At 44.6% G+C, this 17,721-nt stretch overlaps 1 protein-coding gene across 1 annotated transcript in view; it reads left to right on the top strand.

Annotated features, from left to right (window-relative positions):
• The first annotated feature begins 6 nt into the window (after nt 1-6).
• Nucleotides 7-17,721, top strand: part of LOC140477520 (syntenin-1-like) — a 42,370-nt gene continuing 24,655 nt past the window's right edge. The window contains exons 1-2 of the mRNA XM_072571591.1: nt 7-67; nt 9,874-9,944. Of these exons, the coding sequence (XP_072427692.1) occupies nt 9,894-9,944 (51 nt within the window). The 5' untranslated portion in view covers nt 7-67; nt 9,874-9,893. The remainder of the gene's footprint in view (nt 68-9,873; nt 9,945-17,721) is intronic.

Raw genomic sequence — 17,721 nt, 5'->3', positions numbered from 1 at the left:
CATTCGTGGAGTCGGAACGAAGAGCCGTCTGTTCATCCGAGTAACGGCCGCCAGCCCCGGGCCCCAGGTCAGTCCCCCCCCCCCCCCCCCCCAGGTCAGTCCCCCCCCCCCCCCCCCAGGTCAGTCCCCCCCGCCCCCCCCCCAGGTCAGTCCCCCCCGCCCCCCCCCCAGGTCAGTCCCCCCCCCCCCCCCCAGGTCAGTCCCCCCCCCCCCCCCCCCCCAGGTCAGTCCCCCCCCCCCCCCCCCAGGTCAGTCCCCCCCCCCCCCGCCCCCAGGTCAGTCCCCCCCGCCCCCCCCCCAGGTCAGTCCCCCCCGCCCCCCCCCCCCAGGTCAGTCCCCCCCCCCCCCCCCCCCCCCAGGTCAGTCCCCCCCCCCCCCCCCCCCCAGGTCAGTCCCCCCCCCCCCCCCCAGGTCAGTCCCCCCCCCCGCCCCCAGGTCAGTCCCCCCCGCCCCCGCCAGGTCAGTCCCCCCCCCCCCCCCCCCCAGGTCAGTCCCCCCCCGCCCCCCCCCCCAGGTCAGTCCCCCCCGCCCCCCCCCCAGGTCAGTCCCCCCCGCCCCCCCCCCCAGGTCAGTCCCCCCCCCCCCCCAGGTCAGTCCCCCCCCCCCCCCCCCCAGGTCAGTCCCCCCCCCCCGCCCCCAGGTCAGTCCCCCCCCCCCCGCCCCCAGGTCAGTCCCCCCCGCCCCCCCCCCCAGGTCAGTCCCCCCCCCCCCCCCCAGGTCAGTCCCCCCCCCCCCCCCCCAGGTCAGACCCTCACCCCCCCCCCCCCAGGTCAGTCCCTCACCCCCCCCCCGCCCCCAGGTCAGTCCCCCCCCCCCCCCCCAGGTAAGTCCCTCACTCACCCCCCCCCCCCCCCCCAGGTCAGTCCCTCACTCCCCCCCCCCCCCCCCCCCAGGTCAGTCCCTCACCCCCCCCCCCCCCAGGTCAGTCCCTCACCCCCCCCCCCCCCCCCCCCCCAGGTCGGTTCCTCACCCCCCCCCCCCCCCCCCCCAGGTCGGTTCCTCACCGTCTGCATTAGGGGCCTATTATGGGAAATGTGTGACATTATGAAAATATAGTTGAGCATTATGGGGGATTGAGTGTGGGAATTAATGTTTTCAGGTCGGGACAGTAAGTAATTTGGAAAGGGACTTGCAGGTGATGGATGGTGTTCCTACATACTTGCTGCATCTGTCCTTCTCGATGGAACTAGTTGTAGGTTAGAAAAATGCTGTTGAAATGATGTTTGCATTTCTGTAATGCACCTTACTGGTGGTACATTTGCTGCTGTTGAGCATTAGTGATGGAGTGAGTGGATATTGTAGGCAAAAAGTGAGGACTGCAGATGCTGGAAACCACAGTTTAGGTCAGAGTGGTGCTGGAAAATCACAGCAGGTTAGGCTGCTCCCAAGGAGCAGGAAAATTGATATATCGGGCATAAGCCCTTTATTAGGAATATATTCTGGATTAGTGGTGCTGGAAGAGCACAGCAGGTCAGGCAGCACCCAAGTAGCTTCGAAATCGACGTTTCAGGCAAAAGCCCTTCATTAGGAATAGAGACTATCCTGATGAAGAGCTTTTACTCGAAACATCGATTTTCCTGCTCCTCGGATGCTGCCTGACATGCTGTGCTTTTCCAGCACCACTCTGATCTGAGTGGCTATGGTGCCAAACAAATGGGTTGCCTGTTTTGTCTTGGTTGGTGTCAACTTTGTTTTGCTGCAGCAGCACGCAGGCAAGTGGAGAGTATTCTGTAATGCTTGTAACTTTTGACTTGTACTGTTGATGGTGAACAAGTCATGTGAGGTATTTGCCACAGTATTCCTAACCTCACATCTGCTCTGTAGCTACTATTTATGTGGTGAATCCTGTTGAGTTTCTGGTCAGTAGTAACCCTGAAGATCTGGATGGTGGAGATTGTGATGGTAATGCTGTTGAATGTCGGGATGATGGATAGATAATTTTTTAACGTGACTGGACGAGAGTTTAGGGGAGATGTCAGAGTGGTGGGTGTGTGGAATGCATTGCCAGCAGTGGGAGTAGTGTCAGACACATTAGGAACATTTATTAACTCTTGGATAGGCACATGGATGATAGTACAATGAACATTATATAGGTTATTGTGATCTGAGAATAGGATAAAAGGTCGGCACAACATTGAGGGCCATAAGGCCTGTACTATTCTATGTTCTATAACTCTGTCAGAAAATTGGCTCTTTTGTTTAGGTATCATTCAGATTGTTTATCAGTGTTTTTCTGAGGAAAATTCTTTGTATTCTGGATATTTAAAAGGAAGTACCAAAAACACAAACAGGAGCCTGTGCGTGGCATTGTTTAGAAGTTGATAAGTGTGCCATGTTATAGCAGTCAGGGTGCTATTTTAACATAGATGCACTGTCGTAACAAAATCACTGGTGATTGAATCATTTCCTGTTTACAGTCATAAATCCTACAGCACTGACAAAGGCACTTTGGCCCATCACTTCCTTGCTGGTCAAAAATAACCATTTATTATGTAGAGGTATCAGTGTTGGCTTGGGGTGAACAGGCCAGAAGTCACTAGGTCATAGTCCAACAGGTGTATTTGAAATCACAAGCTTTAGGTGTGCTGACAAAGGGGCAGCGCTGGGAAAGCTTGTGACTTGAAATAAACCTGCTGGACTACAACCTGGTGATGTGTGATAGATATCTCTTACTGGGTATGGCCATTAGCCTTGTGTAGGTGTTGGTGAACTGTCATTTTGAACTGTATTATAGGCACACCCACAGTGCAGTTGGGGAGGGAATCCAGGATCCGACCTCGGTGTGTGACAACCGTCATGTTAAAGGTTCAATATTTAAATTTAGCCATGCAGTTAGAGTATTGTAGTCAATATTTGTTACCGTATATGATTCCATTCCAAATGAATGAAGCCAGGGCAGCCACTCTACCACTGCTGAATTCTGCTTGCTTTTTTATCCTTCATTGATTGTGCAAAGCTTTTGTTTTGCATTACTCATGGGACATGGGTGTCACTGTGGACCAACATTTATTGCCTGTTCCTAATTGCCCTTCAGAAGGTGGTAGTGAGCTGCCTACTTGAACTGAAGTCCATGTTCTATTGGTTGACCTATAATGCCCTTAGGGAGGGAATTCCAGGATTTGACCCAACATTTGAGATTGAAGTGGTAGTGGGTTTGGGTGGTGCTACTGAAGGAACTCCTGCAGAGGTGTCTTCGAGCTGAGATAATTGACCTCTAACAACCACAGCCATCTTCCTATGTGCAGACCTCTAGAAAGTTTGCCCCCAGATACCTTTTTGTTCCAGTTTTGCTAGGGGTCCTTGATGCCACATTAGGTCAAATGTGGCCTTGATATCAAGGCTTGTTACTTATCTCGCCTCTGGAATTCAGCTCTTTTCCCCGTGTTTGAACCAGGACTGTAATGAGGCCAGGAGCTGAGTGGTCCTATTGGGACCCAAACTGAGTGTCACTCAGCCGGTTATTGCTGAGAAGGTGCTGCTTGATAGTACTATTGATGATGTCTTCCATCAATTTGTTGACGAGTAGACTGACTGGACAGGTGGGATTTGTCTCTTTATGTGCAGGACATACTTTGCCAATTTTCCCACATTGGGTAGATGCCAAGCTCTTCCAATACAGTTATAACACAGGCTAGGGGAGTGGCAAGTTCAGAAGTATATATCTTCAGTACTATAGCTACAATGTTGTCAGGGTCCATAACCTTTCCAATATTCAGTGCTTCCAACTTTCTTGATGTTACATGGAGTGAATTGAATTGGCTGAAGACTAATATCTGTGATGCTAGGGATCACTGGAGGAGGCCAAGATGGGTCATCCACTTGGCACTTCTGGTGGAAGATTCAGCCATACCTTTGCACTGATGTATTGGGCTCTTTCATCGTTGAAAATTGAGCTATTTGTGGAGCTGTCTTTCTCCAGTGAGTTGTTTAATTGCTCACCACTATTCATGGCTGGATATGGCAGGATTGCAGAGCTTGGATCTGATCCGTTTGCTCTTGGATAGCTTAGTTCTGTCTTATCACTTGCTGCTTATGCTGTTTGGCATGCGAATAGTCCTGTTTGGTAGCTTCACCAGGTTGACACCTCATTTTAGGTCTGTCTCATGCTGCTCTTGGCAAACCCTCCTGCACTTATTGAACCAAAGTTGATCCCTTAGCCCGATGGTAATGATTGAGTGGGGGATATACCAGGCTAGGAGGTTGCAATTGTGTTGGAGGACAGTTCTGCTGCAGATGGCCCACTTGGGTGCCCAGTCTTGAGTTCCTCGACTTGTTGAAAATCTGTCCCATTTAGTACGTGATAGTGCCACACTACACGATGGAGGGTATTCTCAGTGTGAAGGCATTTTTGCTTCAGAAGGGCTCCGCTGTAGTCACTTACAGATGCTGTCATCGGCAGATGCAGCTACAGCCAGCAGGTTTGTGAGGGTGAGGTCAAGTATGTTTTTCTCTCTTGGTTCCTTCACTACCTGCTGCAGACTCCATGTAGCAGCTGTGTACATCAGGACCTGACTCAATCAGTCAGTACTGCTACTGCAAAGCCACGTTTGGTGTGGACATTGAATTCCTGCACCAAGTACATTTTGTGCTGTTGCCACTTAATGTTTCCTCCAAGTGTTGCTCAATATGGATGAGTACTGACTCATCAGCTGATAGAGGACAGCATGTGATGATCATGAAGTTTCCTTGCCTGTGTTTGACCTAAAGTCATCAGACTTCATGGGACTGAGTGTCAATGTTGAGGAGTTCCTGTGCAATTCTCTGCAGGCTGCATATAACTATCCTGCCAGTGGGATATGATCTATCCAGTGATAGTGCCTGGTGTATTGTCTGTAAGGTATGATTCTGTGAGGCTGTTGCTTGACTAGTCTGAGACAGCTCTCCCAATTTTGGGATGAGCCCACAGATCTTAGTAAAGTGGACTTTGCAGGCTTGATAGGGGTGTTTCTGCTGTTGTCTTTCCTGTTGTCTAGGTCAATGCCAGGTGGTCTGTTTGGTTTAATTTCAGTTTTGGGAGATTTTTGTACATTGAGAAGATGCCAGTAACTTGTGGCAGTGTCTCCTGTTCGTTTCTATGTTGTCTCCTTCTCTGTTCCTCAAAGAACCTTTCTCTTCATTTATGTGCAGCCACTCATTGATCTCACCAGCACATGAGGTCAGTGTTCGTGTGTGCTGACCTCTTTGCCACTTCGCTGAATTGAGTGTATCTCTGTGCTTGTCACTATCATGTTCTGGATAGGTTTTACATTATTTAGATTAACTGGAGACCAAAGGCATCATCTCTCCAGCTGTCCTGTCAGTCTGAACCAGTGAGTGTACGTGTGTCATCCACATTTGCTCAGTTTTCCAACCCACATATAAGATTCGAAAACAAATTGCTGGAAGGGCTCAGCAGTTCTGGCAGAGTCTGAAGAGAAATAAAGCTAACGTTTCAGGTCCGGTGACCCTTCCTCAGCCATGTTTGAGATTGCTCACTTCCACTCTGCAGTGCTGACTGTCTTATTGAGCTCGTAACATATACCATTTGTATTGTCAGATTCTTAATGCTTTCTTACCAGCCTCCCCTTGTTAGTTAAACTATGGAAGCTAATCTACCCATCACTGACTTCTCAATCACTCTTCTCATTTTCACTGACCTTTATTTGTAACTTATTCAATTCAACAACGTAGTCTTCATTTATAAATCTTTTGTGATCTTATATAGAACTTTTAAAGGCAGCACAGTGGTTCAGTGGTTAGCACTGCCTCACAGCACCGGGGACCTGGGTTTGATTCCTGCCTCGGGCCACTGCCTTTGTGGAGTTTGCACATTCTCCCGTGTCTGCGTGGGTTTCCTCTGGGTGCTCCAGTTTCCTTCCAAAGTCCAAAGATGTGCAGATCAGGTGAATTGGCCATGCTAAATTGCCCAAAACGTTAGGTGCGTTACTCGAGGGTAAATAGACTCCTAGAGATGTACAATATAGAAACAGATGCTTTGGTCCAATTTGTCCATGCCAACTAAGTATCCCAACACAGTCTAGTCCCACTTGTCAGCACCTGGCCCATATCCCTCCAAACCCTTCCTGTTCATCTACCCATCCAGATGCCTTTTTAAATGTTGTAATTGTACCAACTTCCACCACTTCCTTTGGCAGCCCATTCCAAACATGCACCATCCTCTGTGTGAAAAAATTGCTCCTTAGGGGAAAAATATAAAAGCAACCAATCACTCTAAACCTATGCCCTCACGTTCTGGACTCCCCCATCCCAGGGAAAAGACCTTGCCTATTTATCTTATCCATGAGTCTCACGATTTTATAAACCTCTATAAGGTTACCCCATAGCCTCCGATGCTCCAAGGAAAACAGCCCTGGCATATTCAACCTCTCTCTGTAGCTCAAATCCTCCAACCCTGGCAACATCTTTGTAAATCTTTTCTGAACCCTTTCAAGTTTCACAACGTCCTTCCGATAGGTAGGAGACCAGAATTGCACGCAATATTCCAGAAATGCCCTAACCAATGTCCTGTATAGGCGCAACATGACCTCCCAATTCCTGTACTCAATACTCTGACCAATAAAGGAAAGCATACTGAATGCCTCCTTCACTATCCTATCTACCTGTAACTACTTTCAAGGAGCTATAAACTTGCATTCCAAGGTCTCTTTGTTCAGCAACACTCCCTAGGACCTTACCATTAAGTGTATAAGTCCTGTTAAGATTTGCTTTCCCAAAATGCAGCACCTCATACTTATCTAAATTATACTCCATCCGCCACTTCTTAGCCCATTGGCTCATCTGATTAAGATCCCGTTGTAATTTGAGGTAACCAAGTTTGCTGTCCATACACCTCCAATTTTGGTGTCATCTGCAAACTTACTTGCTATACCTTTTTAAGCTCCCATCCAAGTCATTTATATAAATGACAAAATGTATGGACTCGGCACCGATTCTTATGGCACTCCACTGGTCACAGGCCTCCAGTCTGAAAAACAACCCTCCACCACCACCCTCTGGCTTCCACCTTTTGAGTTAGTTCTGCATCCAAATGGCTAATTCGCCCTGTATTCTGAGATCTAATCTTGCTAACCAGTTTCCCATGGTGAATCTTGTTGAACGTTTTCCTATAGATCACGACTATCGCTCTGCCCTCATCAATCCTCTTTGTTACTACTTCAAAAACTCAATCAAGTTTGTGAGACATGATTTCCCACGCACAAAGCCATTTTGACTATCCCTAATCAGTCCTTACCTTTCCAAATACATGTACATCCTGTCCCTCAGGATTCCCTCTAACAACTTGCCCACCACCAAGGTCAGGCTCATTGGTCTATGGTTCCCTGGCTTGTCCTTACTGCCCTTCTTAAACAGTGGCACCATTTTTGCCAACCTCCAATCTTCTGGCACCTCACCTGTGACTATCGATGATACAAATATCTCATAGGGTAGGGGAATGGGTTTGAGTGGGTTACTCTTTGGAGGGTCGGTATGAACCTTTTGGGCTGTATGGTCTGTTTCCACTCTGTAGGGAATTTTTAAAATTGTTGAGTTTTGAAAAGATTTGTAGCTCAAGTTGAGGCTCTGGGTGTAGGTTTGCTCAGTGAGCTGGAAGGTTTGTTTTCAGATGTTTTGTCACCATACTGAGTAACATCATCAGTGAGCCTCTGGACGAAGCACTACTTATGATTCCTGCTTTTTCTTTTAGATTAGATCACTTAGTGTGGAAACAGGCCCTTCGGCCCAACAAGTCCACACCGCCCCGCCGAAGCGCAACCCACCCATACCCTTACATCTACCCCTTACCTAACACTACGGGCAATTTAGCATGGCCAATTCACCCTGACCTGCACATCTTTGGACTGTGGGAGGAAACCGGAGCACCCGGAGGAAACCCACACAGACACGGGGAGAATGTGCAAACTCCACACAGTCAGTCGCCTGAGGCGGGAATTGAACCTGGGTCTCTGGCGCTGTGAGGCAGCAGTGCTAACCACTATTTATATCTTTGGGTTGGTGATGTAATTTCCTATTGTGATCTAATTTCCTGTTCTTTTTCTCTTGGGGGTGGTAAACGGGGTCCAAGTCAATGTATTTGTTGCTAGAGTTCCGATTGAAGTGCCATGCTTCTAGGAATTCTCGTGCGTGTCTCTGTTTGGCTTGTCCTAGGATGGATGTGTTGTCCCAGTTGAACTGATGTCTTTCCTCGTTTGTATGTAATGATACCAGTGAGAGAGGGTCATGTCGTTTTGTGGCTAGTTGACGTTCATATATCCTGGTGGCTAGTTTTCTGCCTGTTTGTCTAATGTAGTGTTTGTTACAGTCCTTGCACGGTATTTTGTAAATGACATTAGCTTTACTTCTTGTCTGTATAGGGTCCTTCAAGTTCATTAGCCGCTCTTTTAGTGTGTTGGTAGATTTGTGGGCTACCATGATGCCAAGAGGTCTCAGTAGTCTGGCATCATTTCCGCGATGTCTTTTTAGGGGAGAGTGACTAGGGTGTCTAGAAGCGTGTTTTGTCTGCTTGTTTGGTTTGTTGCTGAGAAATCGGGGGACTATGTTCATTGGGTACCTGTTCTTTTTGAATACACCATATAGGTGATTTTCCTTTGCTCTGCGTAGTTCCTATGCATTGCAGTGTGTGTTGGCTCGTTGGAATAATGTTCTGATGCAACTTCGTTTGTGGATGTTGAGGTGGTTGCTTCTGTAGTTTCATATTTTGTCCGTATGTTGTTTTCCTGTTGACGCTGGTTTGAAGTTGTCCATTGGCTGTTTGTTCTACTGTGACATCTAGGAATGGCAGTTTGTTTTTTTCCCAAAGAAACCCGAACACTTAAATAGAAAGCAGGAATCATCAGCAGTGCTTCGTTCAGAGGCTCACTGAAAATGTTACTTAGTATGGTGATGAAACATCTGGAAGTGAACCTTCCAGCTTGGTGAGCAAACCTACATCCAATCTTTTTAATTGTTTGACTACTTAATACAATCTGTTTGCATGACTGAAGTCTTCAATGCAAACCCCACCCCATGCATGTTACTGGGTGTTCATAGGTATTTCACATTATTGTAAAATGGGAAATGCAGTGACCAGTTTATGCATAGCATCCTTCACATGGAGGAATTGGGTAATGCTCTTTGAACTGAAAATGTGTTGCTGGAAAAGTGCAGCAGGTCAGGCAGCATCCAAGGAACAGGAGAATCAACATTTCGGGCATCAGCCCTGAGCCTGGGTGTTGGAATTAGGGCACTTGCAGCACTAAATTCAGCTTAGATGTTTGTGCTTACCTAGAGTGGAACCTTCCAGAACAGGTGCGGGAATGCTGCCTGCTACACCATGGCTATCACACTTTTCTGTTTTCCTCTTTCTCAAGTATTTCTAAAGTCTGTCTAGGTATCTTTATTCAAAGCAAAATCCTAGTGAACTTGTGCTATACTCTATCCCTTCACTTTTTCCATTTATGTGGAGCATAAATTATGAATTCAATTTCTGTGCAAATTGATGAGCCCATTATACATGAATTGCACAGTAATGGAAAATGTTTACATGGTTATCGGTTACTGCAACATTGGAATTTACTCCAGCTCATCTGCATTTGCAGTCTAAATGCTAAGAATGTTTTTGACAATTGAGGCAACTTTACTCTCCTTGCCCAATGTTGAGGATGGTCAGGTGTATTGTTTATTTCCCTTTTAAGTTGCATCTGGAAAATAAGGAATAAGTGATTGGATGAAATATAATTTCCATAAGAGAACAATTGCAATAACTTTTCATGCTTAAAAACAAGATGTCAATTTATGCAGTATTTTGAAATAGATATTTCTATACAATGTGTGAAAGGATCATTTGTAATATTTTACATCACAAATGTATGCTAAATTACATTTTTTCTTTTTAAGGCTTTTACATTTCTGTAAAGATGTCTTTGTACCCGTCCTTAGAAGACCTTAAAGTGGACAAGGTGATCCAGGTAGGTGGAAGGGGAATACTTGCCTGTTAAGGTTCTTTACTGTGTATAACCAATCCAAGAGGAGAAGGATGTTGAAAAATGAAGACATTTAAGATTCCAAAATTTAATGCTGAGACAGCAGATTGAGAGCAAGAGACTAGGATGAGAGATTTTCAAAATTACACTTTGGTGCATTATCGGTGGTTTCAGAGGTTAGACCATAAGACACGGGAGCAGAAGTTAGGTCCCACTCGACCCTTTGACTCTGCTGCACAATTCAATCATAGCTTATAAGTTTCTCAACGCCATTCTTCCATTTTCTCCCCGTAACTCTTGATTCCCTTGACAGTCAAGAACCAGTCTATTGCTGTGTTAAATATACTCAGTGGCCTGGCTTCCACAGCTTTCTGTGGCAATGAATTCCATTGATTTACTGCTCTCTGAATAAAGTTTCTCCTTATCTCTGTTGTAAAGGGTCTTTCCTTTATTTTAAGGCTATGACCTTGAGTTCTAGTCTTTCCTGCCAATGGAAGCATCTTCCCAAAGTTCATTCTGTCCAGGCCATTCAGTATTCTGTAAGTTTCAATCAGGTTGTCCCCCATCATTCTAAACTCAGAGTATAGATCCACAATCCTCAAACATTCATCGTCGGCCTTTCATTCCTGGGATCATTCATGTGAACCTCCTGGACCTGTTCCAGGGCCAGTACAACCATCCTGAGGTATGGGGCCCAAAATTGCTCCTAATACTCTATATGTGGTCTGACCAGACCTTTATAAAGCCTCATAAGTACATTTCTACTTTTATATTCTAGCCTCCTCAAAATAAATTCCTGAAGAAGGGCTTATGGCCGAAACGTTGATTCTCCTGCTTTTCGGACACTGCCTGACCTGCTGTGTTTTTCCAGCACCACATTTTTCAACTCTGGTCCTCCAGCATCTGCAGTCTTGACTTTCTCCTACTCCTTCAAAATAAATGCTAACATTGTATTTGCCTTCCTAACTACTGACTCAACTTGCAACTTTACCTTAAGAGAATCCTGGACTAGGACTCCCAAGACCCTTTGGACTTCAGATTTCTGAATTTTCTCCCCATTTGGAAAATAGTCTATGCCCCTATTCATCCTATCAAAGTGCATGACCTCACACTTTTCCCACATTACATTCTATCTGCCATTTCTTTGCCCACTCTCCTAACCTGTCTAAATCCTTCTGCAGCCTTCCTATTTCCTTCTATCTATCTTTGTATCAAGTGCAAACTTAGCCAGAATGCCCTCCATTCCTTTATCTAGATATTCAATGTATGAAACGAAAAGTTGTGGTCCCAACACTGCTTGTCAAATGCCACTATTCACTGGTGGCCATCCTGAGTCTGATCCTTTTATCCCCATTCTGTGCTTTCTGCCAGACAGCCAATCTTCTATCTATGCTAGTACTTTGCCTCTAACAACATGGGCCCTTCTCTTCACTGGTGGCCATCCTGAGTCTGATCCTTTTATCCCCATTCTGTGCTTTCTGCCAGACAGCCAATCTTCTATCTATGCTAGTACTTTGCCTCTAACAACATGGGCCCTTCTCTTACTCAGGAACCACTTGTGTGGCATCTTTACAAAGGCCTTCTGGAAGCCCAGGTAGATAGCATGCATTGGTTCTCCTTGGTCTAACCTGCTAGTTACCACCTCAAAGAATTGTTACAGATTTGTCAGGCATGACCTTGTCTTGATGAATCCATGTTGATTTTGCCCTATTTTACCATGCACTTCCAAGTTATTCAGAAATCTGATCCTTCACAATGGAATCAAATCTTACCAAACACCAAGAACAGGTTAATTGGCCTGTAATTTCCCATCTTTTGCCTTAATGCCTCCTTAAACAGCAGGTTACATTAGTGGTTTTCCAGTCCTCTGGGACCCGCCTTGACTCCAATAATTCCTGAAAGATCAGCATCAATGCCTCCACTATCCCTACAATTATCTCTGTCAGAACTGTGGGCTCTAGTTCATCTGGACCAGCTGATTGATCCACCTTCAGACCTTGCAGTTTTTCTAGCATCTTCTCCTTGGTGATGGCCCCCATACACACCTCTGCCACCACCAGTGACCCCTCCGACTGTCTTGATTTTTTTTTGGGGTGTTACTTGCGTCTTCCATTGTGAAGACTGACACAAAATACTCAGCCATTTTTGTTCCCTATTACTACTACTCCAGTGCTATTTTCCAGCAGCCTTTGCTTCTCGTTGTCCTTTTTATGTATTTAAAGAAACGTTTGCCACCTTTTATTACTAGCTTACCCTCTCATTTAATCTTCTCCCTCTTCATTTCTTTCTTTGCCTTCTGGTCTTTGTATGCATCCTTATCCTCTGGCTTCTCACTGCTCTTTTCCGCATTATATGCTTTTTCTTTTGCTTTTATGCTGTCCCTGACTTCCGTTGTCAGCCATGGTTGCCTCATATTCCCTTTAGTATGCATCTTTTATCTGGGATGAATTTTTGCTGTCTTCCAAGTTACTCCCAGAAACTCCTGTCACTGCTGTTTTACGTTTTTCCTGCTGGGCTCCACTCCCTGTCGGTTCTGGTCAGGTCATGCTTCTAGTTGCCTTTATTCAACTATAATTCTGCTACCTCTGATTCCATCTTCTCCCTGTCAAATTGCAGAGTAAATTCTATCATGTTATGGTCACTGCCTCCTAAGGGTTCCTTCACCTTTAAGCTACCTTATCAAGTCTGCCTCATTGCACAACATAAAATCCAGAATTATCTATTTCAAGCAGTTCCAAAATGCCATCTCATAGATATTTTACAAGTTCCTTTTCTTGTGATCCACTACCAGTCCACCGGATTTTTCCAGTTCATCTGTATATCGAAATTCCCTCATAGTCATTGTAACCTTGCCTTTCTTAGACGCCTTTTCTTTCTCCTCAAGTATCTTGTGCCCCAAATACTGCATACTCTTTGGAGGCCTGTACGTAATTCCTCAACTCTGCCAGCATATATTCTACATCATCTGACTCTACTTGATTTTGTTGCTATTGATTTAATGTTGTTTCTTACTAACAAGGCAACCCCACCTGCCTGTCTTTTTGATGGACTGTATATCTTTGGATATTTAGTTCCCAGTCCTAATCCCCTTGCAGCCACGTCTCCAGGAAACCCACCACAACATACCTGCCAATTTCAATCTGTGCCACAAGATAATTTACCTTATTTCATATACTGTGTGCATTCAGATAAAGCCCCTTCAGTCCTGTATTTACCATCCCTCTTCTCCTTGTCATTTATTGAGCCGGTGTGCTTGAAGTTTGATTCCTTTCCAAACATTGTCCTATTTTGTAGGCTGAAGATTTTAATAGACACTCAGGAGTTCACCTTTTCATTTTTCTCATACGTTTCTATGCAGTTCAATCTACCTCCACAGATGTTAACCTGCTGCTTTGTTTCCCATTGGTCATTATACTGCTTGGAGTTTTACAACCACCCCGACCACCACCACCACTTCCTAGTTCAAAGTCCTGTTGACTACCCTATTTACCCTTTTGGCTAGAATGGTCCCAAGTTGCTTCAGGTGCACACTGTCTCAATGGTACAGATCCCTCTTGTTCCAATAATGATGCCAGTGCCCCATTCAAAGGCACCCTTCTTTCGCGCGCCACTCTGTTACTTTGATAAGAAAGCATATGGTGTTTTGGCTTTCTTAAGAGGGGAATAGCATTTAAGAGCTGTGAGGTTTTGCTGTAGCTCTACAAGTCCCTTGTGAGACCACACTTAGACTATTGTGTCCAGTTCTGGTTGCCCTACTATAGGAAGGATATTACAAGGGGGCATAGCTTTAAATTAAGGGGGGGGTAGATATAGGACTGATGTTAGGGGTAGGTTCTTCACTCAGCGAGTCGTAAGATCATGGAATGCCCTGCCAGTAGCAGTAGTGGACTCTCCCTCTTTATGGGTATTTAAGCGGGCATTGGATAGGTATATGGAGGATAGTGGGTTAGTGTAGGTTAGGTGGGCTTTGATCGGCGCAACATCGAGGGCCGAAGGGCCTGTACTGCGCTGTATTGTTCTATGTTCTATGATACAGAGGCTATGGAGAGGGAGCAAAGAAGGTTTACCAGGATGCTGCTTGGACTGGAGGGCTTGCCTTATGCGGAGATGTTGACTAAGATCAGACTTCCCTCTCTGGAGAGGAGGAGGAAGAGAGGCAACCTGATTGAGGTATACAGGGTAATGAGAGGCATGGACTAAGTCAATAGCCAGAGACTTTCCCCAGGGCAGGATTGACTGGTATGAGGGGTCATAGTTGTAAGATATTACGAAGAAGGTGTAGAGGAGACATCAGAGGTCGGTTCATTACGCAGAGAGTTGTGAATGCGTTACCAGCGGTGATGGTGGAAGCAGAGTCATTAGGGACATTTAAGCAACTGCTGGACATGCAGTGAATTGAAGGGTGCATAGGTTAGGTTATTTTATTTTAGACTAGGAATAATCCTTGGCACAATGTCGTGGGGCGAAGGGCCAGTTCTGTGCTGTACTTTTCTATGTTCTGTAAAATAACACTGGTTTTTAGAAGCCTTAGGTGGTTTTAATATTTTTGAGTTGCATTTAATACAATGACATTGTTAAAAAAAATGACGACTTGTGTATTCGTGATAAATAATCAAAGAAAAATAAACCATTTCTGTCAGTAAGCAACTTTGTTTTCAATGATTTCCAGCATTTTCCAATAAGAGAAATTAGATTGTGAAGTTATTCTGCAGGATTGTCATTTCTTGTAAAGAGGGAAAACTGGTTTCAATTTTTTTTTAATGTATAATGTTCATTAAACTCTGGCTGCTGATTGCTATTTACTTCAAGCATTTGTTTGTATGCTTTCTGTGACCCAGGAGGTCAAAGATAATGTGCTCGATGAGGAAACTATCTGAAGAAAGAAATGAAAGGATATATGTGAAGCAGAAGAGTAAAATAACATTTTAATAAAATGAATGAAAATAAGGGGAGCACAGCTGGCTGCATTAGTTTTGTGATCTGTCCTGCCATTTACCACAAACACTTATGTAGGAAAGACATTAAAATTCTTATAGGTAAAAGCATCTTTATGGTTTCTCAATTATTTTGCCAATGTAAATGGTAGTCTTGTACTTTGAGAAACGTTATAATTTATGTGGGTCCAAAGTCTTTTTGCAAAGGCACTCCATCTCAACAAAGGTATGCTGGATTTAAACCCGGATCTCAAAGCTGATGCAGGGTTAGTGGACTCGAATCTTTAACCCTGATTTCTCGCCACAGATGCTGCCAGACTTGCTGAGATTTTTCAGCAATTTGTTTATGTCTCAAAGCTGACCTGTGTTAAGAATGTAGTTTCCTTTGCGTAGGAATATAGTAAAGAATAGGACTAGAGAAGAGTGCAGTTCATCTTCTAAATTTTGTTTACCTTTTGTGTGTTTCTAGTGTCTCCCTGTGTCGTCTGTTCTATGCATTCACTATCTTAAATTAGTTATGTTTGGAGTTTAGTAACTATGTCCCTCGACTGTAGAAATAGTAACATGTTCAAAAATACATTGTTCTTAAGGGAAATTTGAACCTCAATCTCTCTTTTGGGATTTTTCTTTTCAGTAAACAATGCCAGACTTCAAGCTGAGAAGGCTTTAACCAGTGACCTGTTTGATAGCATGTTTATCCACTGTCTTTGGTGTTTTAGTCAGACCAAATTGTATGTGGAATCCAGAAATAACTGTACCAAAATTTGTACAAAGTGAAATTTGTGCACTTTTTTATAGGTGCAATGTTAGAAGATTTGGTTAGTTTTCTTTTGTATTTTACAAGCTGCTGTTGATTTCTATTAGCTGAGTTTATATGTCCAATGTTTAATTTCTTTTGTAATCTCATAAACTGCACTTGGTCTTAGTAAATGGCACTTTACATGAGCCTAAATTATTCATTTTTAATGTTTAATCATGGGATGTTGCTAGCTAAGCCAAGATTTATTGCCTACTCCAAATTGATCAACTACACTGCTGTGGTCTGGAGTCACATACAGCATTACAGCGCAGTACAAACCCTTCAGCCCTTGATGTTGCGCCAACCTATTGAACCAATCTGAAATACATTGAACCTACATTATTCTATTTTGATCCATGTGTCTATCCAATGATCATTTAAATGCCCTTAAAGTTGGCAAGTCTGCTACTGTTGCAGGCAGTGCATTTTATGTCCCTACTACTGAGTAAAGGAACTATCTCTGACATCTGTCCTGTATTTATTGCTCCTTAATTTAAAGCGATGTCCCCTCGTGCCATCAGCATCTGAGGAAAAAAGATTCTCTCTGTCCACCCTATCTAACCCTTTGATTATTTTATATTCAATTAAGTCACCTCTCAACCACCTTCTCCCTAATGAAAACAGCCTCCGGTCCCTCAGCCTTTCCTCATAAAACCTTCCTTCATACCAGGTAATATCCCAGTAAATCTCGTCTGAACCCTTTCCAAAGCTTCCACATCCTTCCAATAATGCAGTGACCAGAACTGTACCATACTTAAATATGGCTGCAGCATGACCTCATGGCTCTGAAACTTAATCTCTCTACCAGTAAAAGCTAACACACTATATGCAGCCTTAACCATATCAACCTAGGTAAAAACAAGGGCTGCAGATGCTGGAAACCAGATTCTAGATTAGAGTGGTGCTGGAAAAGCACAGCAGTTCAAGCAGCATCCGAGGAGCAGGAAAATTAACGTTTCGGGCAAAAGCCCTTCATCAGGAATAGAGGCAGAGTGCCTGCAGGGTGAAGAGCTATCAATCTGGGTAGCAACTTTCAGGGGTCTATGCACATGGACACAGATCTCTCTGCTCATCTACGCTACCAAGAATCTTACCATTAACCCAGTACTCTTTGTTTTTGTTACTCCTTCCAAAATGAATGAATTCACACTTATCCACATTAAATTCCATTTGCCACCTCTCAGCCCAGCTCTGCAGCTTATCTATGACCCCTGTAACCTGTATCATCCTTCCACGCTGTCCACAATTCCACCAACCTTGTCATCTGCAAATTTATTAACCTATCCTTCTACGTCGTCATCGTTTATAAAAAATGACAAACAGCAGTGGAACCAAAACAGATCATTATGGTATACCATAAGCAACTGAACTCAAGAATGCACATTCCCCATCAACCATCACCCTCTGTCGTCTGAAATACTGAAATCAGCTAGCTAATGTCTTATCCAAACTGCTAAATCACCCTCAATCCCTTGCCTCCATGCTTTGTGCAAAAGCCTACCATGTGGAACCTTATGAAATGCCTTACTGAAATCTATTTACACCATGTCAACTGCTTTACCCTCATCCGCCTGTTAGGTCACCATCTCCAAGAACTTAAGCTTTGTGAGGCACGACCTACCCTTCACAAAACCGTGTTGACTATCCTTGCTCAACTTATTCCTCTCTAGATGATAAATCCTATCTCTTATAACCTTTTCCAACACTTTACTGACAACTGAAGTAAGGCTCACTGGTCTATAATTACCAGGGTTGACTCTATTCCCCTTCTTGAACTAGGGGGCAACATTTGTTATCCTCCAGTCTTCTGGCACTATTTCTGTAGACAATGATGACATAAAGATCAAAGCCAAAGGCTCTGCATTGTCCTCCCGGCTTCCCAGAGAATCCTAGGATAGATCCCATCTGGCCCAGGGGACTTACCTATTTTCACACTTTCTAGATTTGCTAACACCACCTCAATCCCATCTAGTCTGGTAGCCTGTATCTCAGTATTCTATTCAACAACATTTTCTTTTTCCAGTGTGAA

This window comes from Chiloscyllium punctatum, chromosome 5, assembly GCF_047496795.1.
Source record: "Chiloscyllium punctatum isolate Juve2018m chromosome 5, sChiPun1.3, whole genome shotgun sequence".
Taxonomy (NCBI): Eukaryota; Metazoa; Chordata; class Chondrichthyes; order Orectolobiformes; family Hemiscylliidae; genus Chiloscyllium; species Chiloscyllium punctatum.
This window is presented reverse-complemented; position numbering and strand designations above follow the sequence as displayed.